At 42.7% G+C, this 23,477-nt stretch overlaps 1 protein-coding gene across 3 annotated transcripts in view, besides 1 other annotated feature; it reads right to left on the bottom strand.

Annotated features, from left to right (window-relative positions):
- The window catches only part of inv (invected), a 35,231-nt gene extending 13,483 nt beyond the window's left edge, over window positions 1–21,748 (bottom strand). For 2 of the 3 annotated variants that reach the window (NM_165838.3, NM_078975.4), the window contains exon 1: window positions 18,944–20,505. In NM_165838.3, coding sequence (NP_725056.2) covers window positions 18,944–20,237 — 1,294 coding nt within the window. In that variant the 5' untranslated portion in view covers window positions 20,238–20,505. Of the gene's footprint in view, window positions 1–18,943; window positions 21,404–21,503 lie in introns of those variants that run through there. The other variant, NM_165839.3, reaches the window with a different exon arrangement.
- A 621-nt stretch (window positions 21,749–22,369) lies between these two features.
- Window positions 22,370–23,477: part of a mobile genetic element that runs on past the window's edge.

Below are 23,477 nucleotides of genomic sequence, written 5' to 3'. Positions count from 1 at the left end.
TAACAGGCATTATCAAATAAACATCTAATTTCACAGGCATTATTATAGTTTGGGCTTAGTCAATCAGAAATCAGAAAATAACCCTTGACACAATCGAAATTGCTGTACCGTGTCAAAACTTTTGTAGCGATTATTCAACATATGAACCACCCCCAGGTGGAAAATAATCCAGCCAGCCCTTGGAAACCGTCAACTCATGATGTATTCCCGGGATAAAATTAATTTGCCGAGATGCAAATTGAACGAAAAGTGGGGGCCGAGCATATCAATTAAGACCGGGCCTCAATTTACATTTCAATTACAAAGCGTTTGTCGAAAATGTCGGGCATTAGGCGTGCGGCAGGTTGATCTATGTAGTATCTTAAACACTGCGACATTCGCTCTATATACTAGAGCACATTCATTATTCAAACTCGGCAAATTCTATGCCATTAGTCAGGAGGCGAGAGCACAGGACAGAAAACGAGACCAGACAGCAGCCGATGTCAATTGTTGCTGGGCTTGTTAACACGAATGTATTTGCGGCCAAGTATCTGTATCTGTAAATGTATCTCAAGCTGGGCATCTGTATCTGTGACGTGAGTGCACAGAATATTAATTACACAAACTAAAAATGCAACCAAACAATCGCCGGGCCGAGTTTCTCAAATTGATTGATACTCTCCAGCCGGGCCAGTTGTGCAACATTTCTGTTCTGCTTTTGTTTCGCAGTGAGCTGCTTTTTTATTGAAATTGAAACAATTTATGCACGCAATTAAGCTGAAAGCGAAGGCAGCTTGCAGCTGAATCTGTGGCATGCCAGTAAATTTGTTTTCCGCAACTGCATGTGCTGCATACCGAATGATATGGGCTCCCAAGTCTCCAGGAGGGTGCGAAGAAACCCCAGCGGATGGATCGACCCGCTGGCGATGATACATGAATAAAGAAATTAGCGCCATCGAATGTGAATGATTTTCTGTGGGGGAAATCGGATTGGAAAGTTCTGTCTGGCTTGTTTGTAAATAACTTCCACAACGAAATGTTCGTTTTAAACCGTATCTCTTAACAACGTTTTATAAAATTTTCACAGATATATTTATATACCTTGTCTGGGCACTAAAACTTTAAAAGGAACTCACCATTCCATGTTTTGTGGACCGTGAAAAACTCAAGCGCCTTTCTTCGCCACTCCTCTTTCTTACCCCGCGCTATCCGCTGACCACCCCGAATCGAGCGCATCCTTATCTTAGTTAATTGTTCAATTACATTAAAGTCAACTCATTTGGAGTCATTAGCATGTCATTAAGGCACCACCACCGACTAACAAAAACCCAACCTCATACTTTCTCCTCAGCTGCAGTCGCGTCTTCAGGTCCCTCTTCTCGTTTCTCGTATCCCCCTTCTCCCCTGCAATTCATCGCCGCGGAGCGTGCAAGATGAACATGTTCGATAACGATATCGGGGATCTATGTGTGTGAGATACGAAAGATGTCTCATCTTTGGGGGCTTAATTACTTGCACGCGTGCTAGAATCTTTCATATGAGTCGCGGGGATAGTTGATTCATCATCTGCTAGCCGCGTCTCTTTCTAGCCCGTCAACCGGCTGATGCAGCTGCAACAAAGTTTATTTAAATCTCCGGTAAAGATGCCCTTTCTACCGAACGCGCATCTTCTGTGTCTTGAATGTTGTTTTTATATATCCCCATGTTAGCTGTCTGTTTTGTGTGGCTGAAATGTTTTGCCTTCCCTAATGAACTCGTTAATATTTGGCCAACATAAGAAAGGGATTCGGCTTGTAAAACATATTATTAAAAAGATAAATAATAATTCATTTGAATATGTTATAAAATTTGTAATATGTCAAAAGGTCGTTTTAATATTATTTTTCGATTGAAGAGTCCTTCCAGAATCAGATATACCGTATACATCTATAGGGTATTCATTCTTCCCCATATGTCTGGGGCCATAAACAAAAGTCAAAAACTGTTGCTGATGAGTTCATTAACGAACTAATTTCAACTTAAATTAAACTTAATGCGAAATGATCGTCATCAGCAAAGCAAACAAAGAATCGCGACCGAAAGAGAGCGGTGAAGAATGTTTTAATTTGCAGCTTCTGCGGAAGAAATCAAAGGAGCAAAAGGGAGAGAGTCCTCTCCTGTGTCTACTCTCTGCATCTCTCTTTCTCCTCTCCCCCACCCCCTTGCTCACTCACGGATCTTGCATGCAAGTTGCAGTGCAACAAGTTCGAAGGCAACAACAAGAACACATCCGCTTTGTATTGGCGACAGCGCAACTGGGCCCCATCCTCCTCTCCCCCCCCCCACTTCCCCAAGGAGTGCTGTTGCTGTTATTAATAAAGACCACACATTTTGACAAGAGAGCAAAGGGGACCACCCAAGTGCAGCTGCGCAGTCGCAGTCGCCGTCTCAGTCGACGCAGCTCATGCTCGCAATTCCAGGCTTCCACGGCTTAATTATATGCGAGGTGGGGTGAGGAGGGCGAGGGGCCTTGGAAAGCAGAGGGGGGCAAGGCAGTTAAACTCGCGCGCGTTACTTAATTCCCCAAATGCAAATTCTTCTGCGAGAACCAGATGCCTATCGGTGTTTTGTAATTGCAATCGGGGGTAAATAATTCACTCGCGAATTTACAACCGTGTGTGAGCGCGAGTTTGTGTGTGTGTGTGTGTGTGGTCAGGCTCCGTTGGTTTTCATGGGTTAAGACCATTAACCAAAATACTCGCTTAATAAAAATGTCATTGCTACATTTACGGTATGCAAATGGGTCGCAAAGGGGGGCAAGAGGGGCCGAGAACAGCCGGTAATCCCGAATCAGTGTAAAAACATTGCCTATAAGCAAGGGGACAAAAACAACAACAGGCGACTATCGGAATCAGGTGAATTACACTGGACAGTATGATTGGGTTTTAAGATTGGCTACTTCTCACGGTATCGGAATATTGACATTTCTAGAATGCTCTTAAATAAGTATACCTATACTATAATGTTCTTTATAACATTAATATAGCCAAATATTAAATATTTATAGGACAAGATAAAGATTTGAAATAAATAACAAAAAAATATTCCTTAGCGTTTAACTTTTACCCACCCATGCAATAACTTAATATAATCCCGACTTTTGTTAGACAGTATAACCAAACTTTACACGATCGCTGACAGGCCAGGTTGACCGCAAAAAGTGTCTCGTCTTTCGGCCTGTCCCCAGATTATGTCGTCGAGTGTTAGGGGAGAGCCCTCTTCGCTGAGAGTTAAGAGCCGTGGACCACCCTAAAGGCAGCCTGAGAATGGAAATGGGAATGGGTCCCAGCTTTGGGCCATCTTGCTAGGTGGTCCACGGCTGCTGCTCCGCTTTCCTCATTGCTGTTGTTGTGCTCTTCGCCTTGCCAAAAAAGCTGGCAGCTTAAAGGTTCGATCCGTGAGTCATTCTCCATCTCAAATCTCTGGGGGGAGCGACAGAGAGAGAGCGATAGTCGGGGGAACTCCTAGGTGGACACACAGATACCGCAGCACACACACATGTGTGTGGTCCTCGCTGATTTACTGAATCATCGGAAAGTGCACTGAGAAAAAAAGCCATCAAAACACAGACACAACAAGTCTAAGAACTTAACCATTTATGAGGATTTGAACCTTCAACAAAAAGACATAATATCTTAACCTTTCAAAGATACATTTTTAAAAAAGCTGAACGTTTTTTGTTACTATAACTGTTGTTGATATCTTAGGTTAGTAGTATTCAGCATATTTTTATTAAGCCCTAATTTGTTTGTAGTGCATCAAATGAAGATCACAATGATGATCATCTCTTTGGCTGTTCATCATGTGGTTCTTGTGTGCGCTGCCGCCTTCGAGTTGCGGGTGCGTCTCGTGGTCACTGATCTGGCTCGATCCGATGCCCCTCCGCTCTCATCGCCAAATGCCCAATCCCTGCATCAATCCCTCCTGCCAGTCCAGAGACCCTCTCGCTGAATCTACGTATCTGTTGGCTGTTCCCCGGTTCTGGTATCCGTCGGATGCTGCGATCGCGGCGCAGATCTCCAATTAGCCTGCCTTCTGGTTGATGACTTAATTAAGTCTGTGTGGCGCCCCCTCTCCACGTTCTCCACCCCGATAGTGCCCCCTTTGTTTGGCCCCGTTTCTGGTATTTGCTGCATCGATTTCGGTTTTGTTTTCTCTCCGATTTCGATTGATTTGTGAGCGCAATGGAAATCTTCGCTGGTTAATTGGTTGTAAGACGGCGAGCAGACATTAACCCCTTACGAATAATACCACCCAGCTATAGCCCCCGCCCACAACGGCGAACAGTGTGATTTATGCTCCCCATTCCATGGGGTTCTTTTAGGGGGAAAACTGCATCTTTAAGTGTTTTGTGCATTCGGTTGACATCTTGCTGCATCGCATTTCTCATGTTGTGAAATATTTTTGCAAATCTCTGACATGTCGGTGCCTTTGAAGGAATACTACTGCTCGCTTACCCCAAACTCAATGTGGGTGGCCAGATGGACGGATGGAATGGATGGAATGGATGGATAGATGGATGAATGGTTGGTTGCTTGACACGGAATGGTTTGGCTTAAAAATGCGCACACGCTTTTCCCCACTTTAATAGCTTACACTGAAAACTCTTCCGATCCTACCCCTTCTTATTCGGAAGTGTGTGTGTGTGTGGTCTGCGGGCTTTTTGGGGCTGCCAGATGGAAATGGAGATGAGAGATATAGCCGCGCATCGCCAGATCCAAGTGAGTCATGTGCCAGGCGTGACAGAGACATACTCGTAAATTACACTACAGAAAAATGTCATTTGTCGAATGTCACAAAAGTGCTCCATTTGCTTATATTCGGGTCAGATAGTTTGCATTCTGTGGGTACTACGATTAATGGGTGGTCTTCTGAATATCAGGGCAAAATTAGATTACCAAATAAAGTCAAACTATGGTAGAAAGGATGCTTGCGCTGAAAGTATAGGAAACTGCCGGATAGAACCTCAAGATTTACCTGCAGCCCATCCAAAGCTACGCTTTTCTGTTTCGTGCCACCCCAACCGTAAATAACTTAACCCAAATACCGACCCAGACGCACTTTCCGCTACTTTCGCTTTCGCTTCGGCAATTTCTCTCAGTGTTAACCGCCTGCTGTCTGCCAGTAGTAACATGCATATGACCTGCCCCCAAAAAAAACACTCGGATCGAACCACAAAACTCCTTCGACAACAGTTGGCTACTATAGTTAATGCATTTTTAATGACAAGTCTGCGGGCTGCCATTGGCAAAGTGGAAAATAACTCATTTTGTTGCGGTAGCCATGAGTGCCTAAGTATACCGTATACAATGCCCAAGCGAATGCGAGCGGCTAATGTCAACAAATTTACAACAGTTAGTTCCGCCTTACGCAGCTTTCACCGCCCACTATTGAGAGTAGGGGGCGTGGTGGTGTGCGGCCTTCCAGCGGCTCTAGCCGCATTTTCAATGGAGCGCAAATATTTGCCAGTCTTCCGAGCCTCCCCACCATTTCAGTTGTCTGTCTTGGCTTTCCTTTGTTTATTTCCCTAGTGCTGCAATTTCCATTTACCTTGGTCCATCAAATGGGCATTTTGTGTGTGTGCTGCGGCCTGCTTCGTTTCCAGTTTTCTACCTCTCTGCCACATGCCAACGATCGTGGAACTGGTGGATCCCCAACCACCATACCACCTCCCCCCCAAATGTCCCGGATTCTTCGGCCCGCTTTAGACACACAAACAAACTGTCAGGCAGCAGCTCACTCGCCTGATTTGCAGTTGATGGATTCTACATTATTCACCATTTGTAATCGTTTTGCGGTTAAGTTCTGTTCGGACACATCGTTTATTGTGTTTGCTGGGGGAATCGGGTTCAGTGAAGAGGGATTTAACAAGGGGGCTTAACAAGGGGGCATAACAAGTTCCCCGATGCGAGTTAATTGAACCAGAAGGTCGTTGCGATGATCACTTGGATGGACTGAGTAAGTAGCGGAAAAGTCTAGGAGGAAATGTCCGTGGGGCAAGTTGTATACGTCCAAGGAACTTTTAGCCCCTAAATAAAGAAAATATATGTAGTAGCTAATATTACATTACCATTTCGGCATGTTTCTACAGTTTTCTTCAAGTTTAAAGTTAACGTAGGCCTGGTGTTGTGCCTTTTTTGCCGTGAACTCATTTTCAAGCGCTAGAAGCTCTTGAAAAGCCGCCAGCAACTCAATTCACCTTCAAGTAACAAGTGGCAGTCCCCCAAAAAGTTAAATAAAGAAGCTTAAAAGAGACAGAACGAGTGAATGAAGACAGAGACGGCGAGCCAAAAAAAGAACTCAACTCTGACAATTAACACCTGCTCACCTGCTCAACAACAGTGGCAGTGGCAACAACAATAATAAATAATAATTGCTCCAATGAGGAAAACATGGCCAACAAACACACACACACACTCACACACACAAGCACTTGGCCACTCAAACGCGTTTGTCAAAGAGCAGCTACCAAAGTGAAAAAGAGAACCCGAAGCACCTGAAGCCGTTCGTCTTGGCCAAGAAGGTGAGGTGGTAAGAGGGAGTCTGGCCTGTTTGGGTGCGATCACGACACACGACACAAACACGACAACAACAACAAAATCGGCAACATAAGCACCGCAACAACATCATTAAGTCGAAAAGCACAAGTTTAACAAACGGCGAAAAAAAAAATAAGAAAGAATAGCACAACCCAAAATGTTGGGGTGTAAAAAATGCATTCTTATTTGGCCTTTGGCTTTATAATTTTGCATTTCAATAAACGAAAACGCAGCGAAAACAAACACGAAAAGCCAACATGGCATTGCCCATTAAAAAGGCATTAAATGAAAACAAGTGTTGTCCCACAACAAAAAAAACAACAACCACCGAAGTGTACACAAAAAATAAAAAAAACAGTAACGACAACGGCAACAACCGCTATGCCAATGGCCACTAAAAAAAATTACAGAGTAACAAGTACCAAGCGAACCCGAAAGAAATGGTAGCCATGGAACCATGATATGGTCTATTACCATTACTAAACCCTGACTTCAAAGGTCTGCAGACGAGAGAAAACATATAGTTCAGGCCAAGTGGGAGCGAGACATCTGTCATCGATCATGGGCAGAGCTTAAAGTGATAATTTCTTACTCAAACGAAGTTTTTAACAGAACTGTAACTGAGATAAGGATGAAATATTTACATTTGGAACCTAGTAAATATGTAATATGCGTTACCATGTGACTTAGAAGTTCTTTACGAAAAGCGAAGAATAATTAGAAATTGACCATATAAATTACCAAGAGTAGCTTTTTCGTATTCAAACATTCAAGAAAGTTCAGTAGTTTTTTTCTAAATTCCCAATGGCTGTAAATCTGCATTCCTTTCCTTAACAATCCACTTTTAATAACCAATAAGTGCTAGTAAAGTATCCCAAATTATGCGAAAAGAGGCCAAACCAAGGTATAGCCAGCCACAAAGTGCCCTAATGAACCATCCAGACCGCAGAGCAGAGCGCAATCGCTTAACTTGCAAATCAATATTAAAATACCATAAATTTGTTCCTCTTTCGGTTTCGGTTGTTATTTCCAGAGTTGTGCAACTGAACAACCGCAAGGCTTTCTGCCTTGCAAATGAATGGCAAATCGTTTAGTCAAGCTGAAATTAACCGCAGAAGTAACCCCAAGGTGGATTTTTTTTTCTTCTTGAAGTATTCCCATACGCATCGCTATAGCCGCCATAGGCAGCTGCAGAGCGGATCCCCTGTGAAGAGGGATCGGTGTGGATCAGGCGCCAGAGGAAATCGGACAGGAACTAAGATCAACGTCAACTCGAATGCAGATTGAACGTCGTCAGTTGGAGCCCAAATCTGCAGCACTCTACCACACGCATATCCAATTATTTAAATCCAGGGCACCGAAAAAACGACGGGCAGGGAACTTCAACGGCCTCGGTAATGAAATGTTTCAATCACCGGCAGTTCAATCATCATCCAAATTGACAGAAAAACTAACTGCGAATAATAAAGCATAAGAGCTCGAAATATGATTACGATGTTTAAATGCAAATACTCCATGCTCCCCACAGATGTTGAAATCAAGGCAAGGCCGGACACATCCAGCAGATGTTTTGCGGCACCACCATCGGGATAAGGAAGTGGCTCCTGGGGACAACTTGTTAATGGAGAACATTCTTCTGATTGACTTAGGGGTCCCATCGATCCGATCGAATTTTTACTTTTTGCGAATTCTGGAATTTGGTCATATTGAGCAATGAATCAGATTGGGGGCCCTTTGTATGTACAGTGAACTTCGGATAGAGTGAACTTTTACTATACTAAGTATATAAACACTTATGAAATAATTTATTATTAAGTGACTATAAATCTTATATAGAATTTAAGCTCGAAAAGCGTTGAGACACTTTTAATATTTCTTCTTGTCTGTATCTTTGAAAGATATATCTCATAGATATTTCACTGTACTTAGAGTACTGCTCCTTTGGACAGATATCCGACCACTTGTCACTCCATTAACCCACAATCATCACACATAAGTCCGAGTAAATACCCTACCGTTTTCATTCAGCATTCCATTGTGGTTTCGATTTCGTTGCTCAATTGCGAATTGAGTGCCGATTTCGTAGTGGATCGAGTTGAATCGAATCAGAACGTCGGATCGGAAACCAGTAGCCAATTTTGGCATAGAGTCAATTGCAATTAATCAATACCAAATGTGGGCATTAGCTACAAAATAATTTAACCTTTAAAATGGCAATTAAATCGTTGCCTGATCGGCTTCGAATCAAAATGGTATCGAAGTGGTTGTTGCAGTTGTCGGACAATTAATCGATGTTGAAGGCCCTCGACCCGCAGACAATTAAATAACAAATTCGTAGAGTAAACGCAAACGTAAAAGAGCAACAAATTAATCGAGTTGAAGTCGATTTGAACCCATTTCTGTTTCTAATTAAGCAATTTCGTAGCGCGTTTGCCAGGCGATTTTAAACGCGAGCGCGTTAATTACCGCCTCGAGTATGTAGTTGTTGTTCTGGGAAATGTGGGATTTGGCCAAGAGCGTCCAAGAGCCAGCACAGCCGGTGATCGGAATTGACCGCGATCGGTAATGACTCACAGAGATTACGAATTCCAAAGCCCATTCATTCTTTCGCTCACTCTCAATCAAAGCGACTCAATGTCAATGCACTCCAAGGCGGCACAATACGTATCTCAGACAGAAATACGTTTTAATCAACTTATCAAAAAGTGTCAGTCAAGTCGGCAATCAACATTTGCAATGTGTGTGGTCCCCACATCATCGTGCTATCCATACCCGAGCCCCCCTCGGGTATCGGGTCTTCAAGACCCCGCTAGCTGACTGACACCGAACTTAAGTGGCGCACAGCCACACACGGATGCCCAGATACAAAGATACTCAGATACTCGGATACTTGGATACTCGGACGCACAGAGATACTCGTTCTCACTGCGAGCCAGTTTTGAATGCAGCTATCTATGAGCTCGTGGTGGACACTCGTCAGCTGGCTGGCACTGGCTAAGGCTTCGAGCCATCAATCTTATTGACACTGTTTCTTTTGTTTTTACACATTTTTTTTTTTTTTTTGTTGAGCATAGAGGAAAACCAAAAATAAAACCAAATCGGTGGCTATTTGCGAGTGCCCCCGAAGCAATTGAAGCAGTTTAACCGATCTCGATCTCGGGCAATTGAGTTTCCACGCACACCAAGTTTGCGTATCTTTTGAGGTTGAGTGGAGTTCAGTGGAGTGCGATAATTTGTCGCTAATGGATGGACTCATAACACGATATCGGTTAGTGGATTCAATGGGGGGACTAGTCAATATGAATATTATCCAAACATTTAACAATGACAATACTATATCTTATGCAAAGCGTAAGAAACAAATAATTCTGGTCTTTCCTAAATCGGTTTCCTTTCCGTTGATCATTTCTTATTTAGCTGATTCATCAGCTTACCTACAAGCCTATTTTAGCAAATTTATTACATCGCAACACAATTCCTTCAAACTTTCCGTCCATCGCGCATAAATTCACTGGGAAATGCAATTTAATTACCCGAGATGAACTCGCGTCGGCCACCGGGGCAGTAATGATGACAAAAGCGATCATAAAGCTGCCTCCTGCGATCATCAGCATCGTCATTATCATCGATTGTCAGCGAGTCTGCAGTCGGATTCGCATTTGTTGTGATTGTCACAATTATTACGCACATAAATCGCAATGAAACCGGCAGCGGCCAACGGCAATTGGCGATTCCAGTCAACTGATGATGAGTGGATGTTGTGGCTGTGGCTGCTCGAAGATCGAAGATCGCGACGATCACGAGTCGGAGAATCGAGAATGGATAAATGGGGAATCTGGCGTACATCAGCCATTGGCAAGGCCGGCAAATTGAGTAGCTCCACTGTGTCCAACTGATCGCGGCTACTGGTTAACCTGATCGGATCTGCTCCCCAATGGAATCCCCTCGGCTTAGACTTGGCGATCAGATCGGCAAACAGATCATCATTGTACGCAACCATCGCTGCTTAGGATCAATGTAATTAGAGATGGGTGAATGATATGAAATGTATCGTTTTTGGTTATCGAATATCGTCATTTATCGTAAATAATGTAAAACGTAAGTAATTTAAGCTTCACCACTAATCAGATGACTTTGCAATAAATATCTCCTGTGTATAAAACTGTTTTTAAGAAAATTTCGAATCAACCCATTGTAATTATATGTCTTAACCTTCAAAACTTGAAACTTACATCTGCTTTAATTTCCAGTACATCCGCTAATTGGTCCTTCTACTTCCTCCTGACATTTCGATTCGTTTATCACATTCTCACGCACCCATCTCCCATCCGATCCGATCCCATCCCATCCTATCCCATCAGACATCGGACTGTCTGCTCGTGGTGCATTTCATTAAGGCTTGTTTCTAACTGCTTAATAAAATTTATTTGTATGCACTGGAACGACGTCGTCAGTCCGCTTGGCCAAAATGTAAGGCAGCAGCCTAGCTGGCTCCATCCGAAGCCCCAACTCCGGTCTCAGCTCCATCTGCAGCTCCAACTCCATCTGCAGAGTATCTTGCTGTTGGTCTGCGAGTACAGGACAAGCTTAAGCGTTGTTCGTGTTCGCTGTCAACTTGGGTGGTCCAAGAACTTGGCTCGCTGAACAACAACTTGGATGTGGATCGCGGACGGGGGCAACGGGGCCCCAAAGTGGCTCCCCCATTCCGACCACTCCGTCGTTCGATCCTCCTTTCCTTTGCTGTGACTCAGCTGCAGAGTTGAGTCTCCACCGTATATAGATCAAAAGTTAGACAATAGCTGATCCCCAGTTGACATTGCCTTCCCCTTTTATAGCCCACCCCCCTCTGGCGCCTTTGCGCTTTTTGCCGAGGCTTCCTGGAACGATGCTAGAATCTCTCAATTATCCGCGGAGTAACTAACGAAACTGATTATTTACCCAACACTCGACGGCTGATGGCTGGGGATGCTCCACTCCACTCGGCTCCATCGGTGAACCAGTTTTCTGTACATGCGCTGCCTTTTGTTTTCCCACTAACACTCCAGAGTTGGCCAAAAGTAAAGTAATTCCAATAAGTGTGACTATCCGATTTCTCTGCGGGCCCATCTCCAGCTCCATCTCATCATCGTCGTCGTCGTCATCATCACGAACAAGTAATTAAAGCGAAACAAGTAATAAACAAACAATAAGACGACGTCCAAGACGCCGACGCCAAACATATGTCTGAAATAAAGGGAAGCATCGGCGGCTCGCTGGGCATGCAAAGTATCTCTTTTGGATTGTTTCATTTTTTGTGTTTGGTTTTGGTTGGGGAAAAGTGAAACCCGGGGAACCCAACTCGCTTCCCAATTAAACTTGACAAATGCGGCTGACCACACACACGCACTTCGATGCCCCAACTTGGATATCTGTCGTGACTGACTGACATAAAATAATCAAAGCGATCCCTGCAGACATGTCAAGCTGTATGACATCCACATCAACATCTTCCCGGCCATTCGAGAGCTGTCAAAGGAAGTCCCCAAATTTCCCCACACGAAAAGCCCTTGGCACCAATCTCCAATGATCATCGAAGGCATAAACCCAGCTTGGGTGCGAGTTATGTGCTTCAATTAACACCAAAGGCCCAGCGATTATAGTTGGGGGAAAATGAGGGGGTTAAATGAGGGGAACTTGGGGAAACTTTTTACAATTGATCGAGGCTTAGTATAGCTATGAATTCGATTCATTTCTTCTGTATTTAAGTCTTACTTTGCAGCTCTTGTAAGTTTGTTACTTTACACAATTTAATTTGAGTTTTCAGTTATGGTATATATAAAGGGTAATAATTCAACTTGTTAAGAATTATAAGCTATTATTGATGAAATGCTTCTTAAAACATAATGAAATCCCAACTTAATTAAACCACTCCCCATTTTTCCCGAACAACAGTTTGGCTTCACAGTATTCCCCAGCTACTCCCTTAAACTTTCTAATCAATTAAATGATAAGTTCCAATAAGCGATCGTAACTTGAAAATAGTGCCAGCTACCGAACTGAAAAATGACTTCAATTAAGGCTGGCCGGCCGCAAATGGTTCTCGATCAGATCGGCGATCTATTGAAATATTCAAATCGTATATCGAGTAGGCAGACATGAGACCACAACTTGAATCGCTTGGGCTTATAAGCTCATTATTAGTGACAGAATACCGAAGTCGATTTCGAGTGTGAGCAATAAATAATCGATTAAGCAAAAGCAACAGTTCATGTGTGTGTGTCGGCCGTCAAGCTTAATTAGATTGCGATAGAAGCCCAGAGTTCTCGATTCAAAATATCATTGTAGCCCAATATTTGTATATGTATGTACATATATTGTACGTATGTATACGCCACAGCCTGCAGTCATAATAATGGGACTTATGGGGATTATTTGTTTGTTTGCTTTGGCTGATGCATATTTGGTTGCTAGTGATTGACTGATTGACTGCCTGCCCGAATGCCAAAAGGGAGACCCTGCCCCATTGCGGAACCTCCCACGTATCTCGAAATATTATTTGCCTGATGAATGAAGTCATTTGCTTGTAGAAAATATTTTGACAGCTGTAAATATCTCCACACCCCACGACGCGCTGTTGCCTCGTTTTCAAATTAACACAAATGAAGTTATAAAAATGATTTTTATATGCCATGCCCAAGTTATACAATATGAAATCCCAAGCCCAAATGCGGAAACTTGTCTTTCATTTCATTTCAATTCAACATTTTTGTTAGGTTTCGCCTTTGGTTTTTTTTTTTTTTGTTTTTCGTTTCGGCTTTTGGCTTTTCGGCCAGCTTGGGTGGTCTTTTGGGCCTAAGCCCGTCGTTGGGTCTTGATTGTTGTGATCTTGAGGTTTGTGTTACATACGAAATTGAAATTTCTGAATTTTTAATATTTCTCTTTTGTCTTTTCGTTGCTTTACGACGGAGCTCAAGTCAAATGATAGATAAGCAGGCCGCAGTCTATTGAGTGTGAAATTGGGCGAAACTGAGAAGGTTGGGGTAAGTTGGATAACAGAGATTTAACACCCTAACTGTCAGGTGATTATAACTGTTCCTAGCTTGAGTTGTAAAATTAAGTTAAATTTAATTAATTTAATATCCAGCTGATTATAGATCTTATTTAAATAAAGGGACTGCGCCAAGAAAGTAATCTGCTAATTGAAAACGCACTGTGATGATTCGAGATTAATGATCAAAAGACATACTACAACATCAAAATACTCACTTGGCTTAGCAGAAGAATAGCAATAAATGCAATACAATAAAACTTAACAACTTTTTCATTTAGCGTTATATATCAATTTGAATCCTAAATGCCTCTAGCCGAATCATTTACCCTGTCTAATATACCCAGCTTTTTCGCTCTAGGTCAGGGTATATGAAAACAATTACAAAATGCCTGGCCGATGCCCAATTTGAGGCCATATTAACTGTTGAGCGGAAAATGCAACTGTCCGCAGCAGCAGCAGTTTCAGTTCACATTAACCAAATGCGGTCAGCAGTCCAGTCACAGTTTAAACGACATTTTTCGCTGCTGCCGCTGTTATCGTGCCGCAGTTTTAAAAAAAATATATATATGTATGTATTTGTACATATATATGGGGAGGGGGCAAGGGGCATGGGGCGATTGGGGCTGCGGGTCTGACAGTTTTATTACCAAGGCGCATGGCTGCTTTTTCCAGTTGCGGCAGTTGCAGTTGCCAAAGCCTTAAAAGGCGCTACTAGTTGTTGTTGTTGTAGTTGCTGTTACAGTTGTTGCCGCAGTTCGTTTTTGTTATTGTTATCTTGTTGTTGTTGTGTGTTGCTTGTTGGTTGTGCGATAAGTTAACAGTTGAAATTAATTTTTGTCACTTCATAAATCGCCGCAGTTGATTGCCATTGCCTTTTCTACCTAACACCCATCCTACACGGCAGGAAAATGCGTCTTCAAACAAAAGTGCGTAAGCTAAGTACACAGTTTGATTATTAAGCCAAACTTCTTAATAAACGATTATAAAATAAGTTAAGGAGTATAAGACAATACCATTTCCTAGGTAGTTAACATTTTTGACACATTTCATATGGTTGTTTCTTGTACCCATCCCTAGTACCATCTATGGTATGAACTTTGAATTCGTAATAAGATGTCTGAGCTGATCCTATCCTTTAACCAACTTTAGTTCTCTTCAAGGTGTAGTTCATTCTAGAGTTCGGATTGCTTTTGACCCACATAAGCCTCTCTTCTCGGAGCACCAAAAAGTGATTGAGTGAGCGTTTAAAGTGCGCTCGTTTAATAGTTTTCACCTATCTAACCACTCACTATCCACGAATAGAGCTTTCTTAAAGTGTTTGCCAGGAAAGCGGCTAACACATAGGCCGGTAAGTATTTTCCTCAATGGCTCAATTTGGCGGCCAAAGGGAGTGGGAAAAGCGGACCCGAGTTCTCCTCGAGGCTCTGGATATCGTGATTATCATATGACGTGACAGCCTCGCATATTTATGAATGCATTTGGGTCATAAACAACGGTGTTCTTGGTGCTGTTGTTGCGTTTCCAACGCAAATTGCGCACTTCAGACGTAAAATCGTTTTGGCTAAGAAACTTTACGTGCTCCTATCATTGATTGAGTTCTTTGATGGTTGCCAATAATAATTTCAGTCCATAATTCGGTATCAAATTGGCCCAATTGCATAATTTCAAAAATATAGGGTTGGGAGTGCAGGTTTATGGATGGAAATAACATCACTAAATTAAGTTTTAATTGAACGTGTACAGTTTGTCTTCAATAAATTTCTATGCATTAAATTAAAATAGAAACAGGGCTGAAAATTACGTTATTTAATCTAAACTAACTAACTCGTTTTGATAAAAAAAAAATAAAAGAGGTACTGCCACTTACTAAAGTGTCAGAAAAACACTCATACCATTTCGCTGATAAAAAAAAACGAATTGGACCTGCTCCTTCCAACCCCTTCACCACCTTTTGTTTAGAGCAATTTCCTAAGTAAATTTCCCATTTAGAACATGCAAAGGCAGCGCAGCCAAAGAAACTTTTCCAGCAATTTTCCAACGGCAAGAGCACGGAGATGAGAAAATCGGAGGCTTTTCTGAAAACGAGGGGGGTAATTGCAGGACGGTGTAATTGAAATTCGTTTGTTTATGTTGTCATTGTTGTTGTTTCTGTTTCTCTGGCTGCTCGGAAAGCGTCTTCTGCGCAAATTGAAAATTACTTAATGGTTCAGTGGCGATCGCTGTCGCTCCCGTTTTCCCGCTGGCCCCTTTCCCGCTTAATTTTCCCGCTTGTCGCTGTCTCGGCTACTGGTTAAATGAGCTCAAAGTACCGGACAAATGCGAAAATTGCCTACCAACGGCAGGCAAAGGTCAGGATGGGGGTTCTTGGAAGGAAGAGGTGAGTATCTGGTCCCAACCAAGTCATTCCATGCAGAAATGTCTATTTTGTAGAAGGGAACCGAAGAGTCAAGTAAAAGCTGGGTCAGTAAAAACAGTTGTGGGCGGAGCTGGGTACACAAATGTGTAATGAATAGGCAAACATATGACTGATCATTCACATTTTTTCCCACTATTTTGTAACTCACTTTTAAGGGAGATACAGAAATAAACTTTTTATCTGAAATAAGGCTATGTATCCAGTAATTAAATATAGTGGGTTTGCCATTTTTTAGCTAGGTTTTAATGATACTCCTCAATAAGTTATTACGTTTTTGCCAAAGGGAGGCACAAAAAAGTGCCCACTGTGTATAAGTTAATTATGGCCTATTCTACAAATGCGGTTTATGTTTAAGTCGAAGCAAAAAACATACCACATCTTTTTATCAGTGGATTGAGTACACATTTATTTATCCTTTAGATCTAACATAATTAATTGCTACATCAAAGCAGTAAATAGAGCCACTCCCACTCAGGCTCATGCTCCAATAAAAATCATAAAATATGGCCTGGCAATTATTGAGATTGAACGCAATCTTGTATCGATTATCAAATGCTTTTTGTGGTTTTAATACAATGCCATTAATCTGCATCGAAAATGGCGCACAAATAGACGGCACATATGCAGTCCGACAGCTTCCCATATGTTAGCCATATATCATGTGGCCCACAAATGGCCGTTAAGTGCAATTAACTAATTTGTTGTCGAATGTACGTTTTTGGCAACTGTTTTAATCGCCTACGCGCACACGGAATATGTTGCATTAATTTGTCAAATTAACACCTTTGTTGTGGATTATAAAAACTTTGAATATTTTTTCCCGACAACGGCAGCAGTAATTTTTCAAAAGCAACAAATTTATGACTTTTATTCGAGCTGGCATTTTAATTCGCCGATTTTGTAGCTGACTGGCTCAAATCTCACGCTAAATCATTGTTTGCCATAGCAGCTGCAGTCACAAGCCAACTCCGTACATATAGCCCATATAGCGCATATAGCCACTCCGAAAATGATTCCGAATCGGAGGACCAGCGACGCCATCGCCTACAACATTCATTCAAATTATGGAACCGCACTGAGATCGAGATCTCGTTTTAGTCACGCTAAATTTATACAAAAAGCGCTTGGAAAAAAACCTAAAAATGAAACTGAGAAAATGAAAAAGCCACCACAACAATAAACACACCTTAAAACCTCGGAGCGAGTGAGACGGGCGACTGCAGAGCGAAAGAGACGGCCTGTGTGGAGGGGAGCAACCAAAATCGTTTCGAGTTAATTAGCGAGCGCGACAAAACCCACCCAAAAGCGTAGATTTATGCACTCGGTATTCGTTTTTTTTTTTTTTTTGGGGATTCAGTAACGAGACTCCCCCAAAACTCTCTAAATAAATATGAGTTTGACATCCATCAGCGTAATGAGTAAATTGCCAAGGAATTATTCGGATCCGAGTTTATTTGGGCCAAGCTTCTAAGTTGTGTAATTGGGAATCAGGTAGTTAGAAGGGACGACTTTTGATGGATGAATTACAATTATTTACTGATATTTCAACGTTACTTTCTTCAAGCTGGTGTATTAAGATCTATAAAACGTGTGGATAATTGGCTAAAAACTGTCGTAAGTGCTTAAACAGCTGAGCTCGGCAATCTTACAAATTGCATTCAATGATACTTAATAAAGCAATTAAATTTAACTAGTTAAAGATAAAGTAACTCTCGTAATTATATGCCCATTTAAGGCTGATATTGTAATTGAATAATGCTATTGTCAACTACTCTGTTGAACACCAAAGTTTAGTAAGGTCTTAAACGTTTTAATATTGTGTTATAATATCAAGTATCTGTGATAAAATGCATTCAGTCTATTGAGTAAACCTTTGGCAATTCATTACCGATAATAAACTAGCTGAGCAAGCTAATAAAGGTAAACACCTTAACCAAATGACTGCCATCAAGTGGCTTAAATCACTCTCCATTCGCCACTTGAACCACATGATCCATGGACTTACCCGAGATTCCAGGGGATTAGCCAAAAACTATCAAGGAATCCGAATTGCTTGTTCAAACAGCAATAAGCCACCCCATAAATGAGCATATGGGGCACTCCCACCCATCCGATTCCCCCCCAAATTTCAGCCATGAAATTATTAGGCAAACGATTACGAATTCCCTGCGGTGGCATAAACTAAATTCATGAGAGTGCCATGATTGCTGGGAGATTGTTTTGGGGTTGTTCTCGACGGGTTGGGGTGGTGCTGCACACACAAAAACACACACGGGGTGGGTGGGGTGTAGCGGCATAATGAGCTTAAGTTATGTTACATAAGCCATAAGGACATGAAAACCACTCGAGCAGACACTTCACTTCGGGGTGAGTGTTCGCCTCCCTTTCGCTCGCACTCACTTCATTTCGGTGGTTGGCAAACTAATGAGCTGTGGGTTGCTGTGGTTTGGCTCCGTTCGCCGGCTCTTCTGTGGTGTCTGTCGCTTGTTTGCACAACCGCTTTATGAGCCACCACTCAACAGCTCGTCTCCTCGAGTGTGTTTGAGTTTGGAGAAAGAGTGAGTGACTAGCAGTGCACTGCTTTAGCATAAGATGTAAGATGCTTTAGAAAATGCAGGAAATATCCATAGAAACATATGCAAGTAAATAAATTTTGCCAGGATCTACTACAGAATATCTATAATAATACTGGCATGGTGCTGGAGAATCGTATGTTAACGAGAAAACTTGAAACCAAAGGCTTTTCTTTCAAGCTTATGAAGATTAGTATTCAAAACACCAAAACGTAATTTCATAAACTATATTTGCATTCACAAAGTTCATAAAAAGTACGTTAAACGTAGAAATATACAATATTATTTCATCAATATTTGTACTTATGTTTCGCTAGACAACTTAGATAACTGAAGCAAAATTTTTAAAGAGACTTGGACTCACCTGAGCTGGGACGATCGCTGTAGCGGGTGCAGTAGACCCACGCTGGCCAAACGATGGGAGTGCCGGAATCCTCGCCCGATTTACCGGATGCTCCTGTGGCACCCGCTCCTGCCGCTGGCGGTGGCGACTTGACCAGATCCACTGGTGCCCCCGAGGTGTTCGTCGTGCTGCTGCTGGTGGCGGTGCTATTGGAATCGTTGCTGTTGCTGCATATATTCGCCAGCGAGCTGGAGAAGCTCAAGCTCGAGTTGGCGGCGGCGTTACTTTGAGCCAGATTCAGTGGCTTTCCCGACTTCTTGGGCGCCTTTAGGGGAGATCTGTTGCCATTGGTATTTCCAGAATTTTTACTGCTGCCAGTACTGCTCCCACTTACACTGCCACCACCGATATTGCCACTTAAAGCACCAATCTTGGGCAATCTGGAACCAAAGTCCGCCTTCAGGATATTGTCTATGCTGAATTTGAGCGCCCTTTCGTGCAGATTTTCATTGTTATTCAGGTGATTCTGCATGTGATGATGGTGGTGGACCTGATCCCTTTGCAGTAGCAATTGCTGATGGGGATGCACCGCTCCACCGGGTCCCAGACCCAATGCCGTGGCCGTCAGCTGAGCCAGTGCATCCTGACCGCTGGGCACTGTGGCAACCGCCGCCGCCGCCATTGCCATTTGCAGCTGTTTTCCCGCCGCCGCTGCCGTGAGAGCGTTCACCCTGGCGGCGGCCATTAGATGCATCTGCTGTTTCATCAGCTCCTCGGCGTACAGCTGGGACTTTCGCAGGAACTCCTCCTGGAAGGTTCCAGTGGAGGGAGGCAGTTGCAGGAGATCTTCGGGTGAGAAGGGCGGACCTTCGCTGGGCGGCAAAACAGTGGTAGCAGTGCTGCTGAATGCCGACGGTCGATAGATTTGGCTGATCAAAAGCCTCTGCCTGGCCTGAGCTTGAGCGGATAGCGCAGCCTGTGCTGCTTCCGATTGTTCCTGGCCCACACTCAAGACACTATTCTCACTGCAGCAGCTGGCCGGATCCTCCAGGTCCAAATCGTGCTCCTCCTCGACCTCTTCATCCTCTATGTTCAGCTGCTCCTCGCACTCCGTCTGCTCGTCCTCCTCCTCCTCCCGCACTTGGGGCGAGTTGCCCGGCTGGACAAGCGGCAAGGGCAAGCAATCCGGATGCATTTTACCTACTTCCTGGCCACCTCCGCCCGCTCTCCTCTCCTGCGCGTGGTCCTCTGCCTCCTCTAAGGAAGGAATAGTCAGCTTGAGCGGGGGCGGTCGAGTGCTGGCCAAGGTGGACATCAGTTTGAGGGCTTAGGTCTTCAGCTCGAAAGTTCACAGGGACCAAAAGCCGACGGCATTTCAGGGCAGCCAGAAAGCATTAAAAACATTAACCACAGCCAAAAGATATCACTTGGATTGGCAAATACGCCGCGCTATCGTCTTCGATTGACAATTGGTTTTTGGGTTGGGTGATAAACTTGTCGATACCGACGTTAATCCGCTCGTCCGTTAAAAACGTAACGTGCGCTGTTACGAACCGCCGACCAACTGATTCTCTCGCGAACTGAATAGCAAAGCGAGACGGCTGCAGCTGAGAGCCGATTCAAAAAGAGAACTCTCTCTCGCACACGCTCTCTCTCACTCTCCGTCCTGCTCTGGCTTTTCGAACATCCAATCAGCGGCTGCGGGGCGTGCCCTACTGTTGTCCCGCTCGCGCACACGGTCAGCCGCCTGTCAGTTGAGGTTATGTTAAGTGTTTGTATATTTGTTAATTAAGTGCGTCGTCGCCGCAAAAAGAAAAAAGCGAAAAAGAAGGAAAATAGGGATAAGAACTCCACTCCATTTCCATCTGCGCCTTGTCGTTTTGATTATGCGCTGCAGCATTTAAGTCGTAAATCTCACTCTATGTAGGCTGCTCTCGCCCTCCTCCTCCATCATCATCACTTCACTCCCCCTTTCTTTCGCTCCTCTTTGCGGTCTGGCATCTGCAGTCCTTTTTTGCTGGCATCCTATCCGCCGTCCAGCATTATATACCCACACACACATATGGAGTGTGTGCCTGTTTATATACAACACATGCCACAGCTTCCCCGTCTCCTTCACTCCTTCGCTTCCTTTTACTTATTGTTCTTGTTGCTCCGATACAACGAACATTTTTGCGCTTTTTGATGTCATTGTTGTTGTTAGCTGCGCTTTATAAATCACCACCACAATTTTTGTTGCCCCAACATCTGCCGTGATTTCATAATTGCTTTTGATGCTTTTTTGTCGCCGTTTTATTGTTTGTTGTCGTTTTGCCTTCACACATCCCATCGGACAACATTGATGATAGTTCTGCGTAAATGAATACCAATACGTGTGCAATTGCATACGCTTAATCATGGGCGTAGATTCAAAAGCACTGGGGGGATAATGATCAGCTTGCTGGGTTTCTACTGAACACCTTGTCCGGCATTTAAAGACCTCTTAGTAATGCCAAAATAATTGTAATTTAAATTTGGTCCCACAAGCTAATCAATCTGATATCAATAAAAAAATCAAACTTTGATATTCATGATTACTTACATAAGACATTATTTTTAGAATTTAAGTCACTTCGTTCATGTACTATGGAAATTATCCTCCATTCCTGACCAATTTAAGTAGCCCCTTCTCCCGCCAATGAAAATTTGACATACGTTTGCTTGGGCTTGTCTAATTGGCGAACATACTGCATTGTTGCTGTGCTTTGTGCTCATAAATCTGTATTTAGCTTTCCTTTCAAGTATTTGAGACATTTTTGTGTGTGTCATGTGTGGGGTGAAAACGAGTTTGCCTTGTTTGAAGTGAGGTTGTGCAGGGCATGCCGATCACTCTTTTAATTAAATCAGAAAACTTTGTTGTAGTCCACGAAAAGATTTCTAGGAATGGCTGCATTCATTTGCATCATTTGCTGCGGACCTCTTTAGTGACACAGCCGAAATCGGTTAATGTATCATATTTCATATCTGAAATCGACTATCAAAGTTGCACCTTTTCTCCGTTATCGCCGACAGATTGGACATAAAATATCGGAATTCCAGCGATCTTTTTATCGCTGCTGTTGAACCCATAAAGCCCGAATCATGGAGTTTTTCGGGCTGTCCGCGCTTTATTATCGCTTCGAATCGTATTGGTGGAACCACGCCCCGAAATGCAAAGCAATCCAAGCCAGTTTAATAACTTTGTTGCACCATTACAAAGAAGCCAATGCCAGATGCCGACACTGCGATAGTATAAGCACCGACAAACGAATTAATCAGGCTTAATTTCCAGCCCTCGACAAAAGAAACAATTATACGCAGTATGATTAGGAAAAGGAATGGAGTACAAGAAAATAGTTTCATACAGTCGAGCTTCTGTCACTTAACCCTTACCATTTATTTGCCTAAAGACCCGAACATTACCTAATACAGTATAATTCGCTTAGCTGCCTCGAGTACTTTGCACAATGCCTCGATGCAGGTAACTTAAAAATGCAGCTAACTTAATTTTTTTTTTTTAAGGAAAAATAAAGAATTTATTTCTTTATAACAATGTTAAACATAAAAGGAACTGATAATTTCATTCTTAATGATAAGTAAGATCGACATATAAATTTAAGTGATGGTGAATTGATTAAAACACTTTTTAAAACTAACTTAAAAATAGTCAGTAATTTTTTTTTTGCAATACAGCTGAGTTTATATGTAAATTAAACAGCTTGTCTTCCATAGAATTCAAGTTTTGCAAAAACTCATCATTATTGTTTCGCATAAAAATGGACTTTAAAGCCTTAATTGCTGCAAACCCATCCTTAAAAGTAGGACGCTCAGTATCGTCCACATCTTCATCACTATGGCTTTCTTCGTTATCGCTGGTTTTTGCATCTTGAACTAAAGAGCGCACGATTTCATCATCATCTAATTGACCATGGCAAGCCTCATCTGCATCAACATTGGCATATTCATTCCAATTAATATTCGATACAATGTCAACTTCTACGCATTGTTTGTCTAAGTCGTGCGCTCCTTTTCTTTGACGCTTTCTTTTTAAACCTGACGCGGCCACAGCTTCATGAATTTCATTTGTTTTTTGTAAAATGCGGTTGACTGTGGATCTGTCGCATTTGAACTTGGCACAAATTTCCTTTTTGTCCACTTTGTTGGTCACTAACTCGATTATTTGAAGCTTTTCCTTTAGTGTTAGTCCAACGACACGCTTTGTTTTACCCATTTTAATAACTTTGTGTCATAAGAAACAAAAACACAAAAATCACGATCAAAGCAAAAACAAAAACGGACATGCGCAGATACTGAAACGAGTTGGCATTCTTGCCATCTTTTAGATATGCAAAAATGATTCATAGATGGCGCAGCTAACTTTGATGATATTCATTGAAATTGGCAAAAAAAACAGCTGATATGATGCACTTAAGTTAAAAAGGCTGTTATCTGCGATGCAGCAAACGTATGAATTTTCGTACAAATTTTCTATTCACACAAAAAAATGGAAAAATAATGCAGATATCTTGCCGATGCA

This window comes from Drosophila melanogaster, chromosome 2R, assembly GCF_000001215.4.
Source record: "Drosophila melanogaster chromosome 2R".
Taxonomy (NCBI): Eukaryota; Metazoa; Arthropoda; class Insecta; order Diptera; family Drosophilidae; genus Drosophila; species Drosophila melanogaster.
Note: the sequence above shows the minus strand (reverse complement) of the source record. Positions and strands in the feature narration are given on the sequence as shown.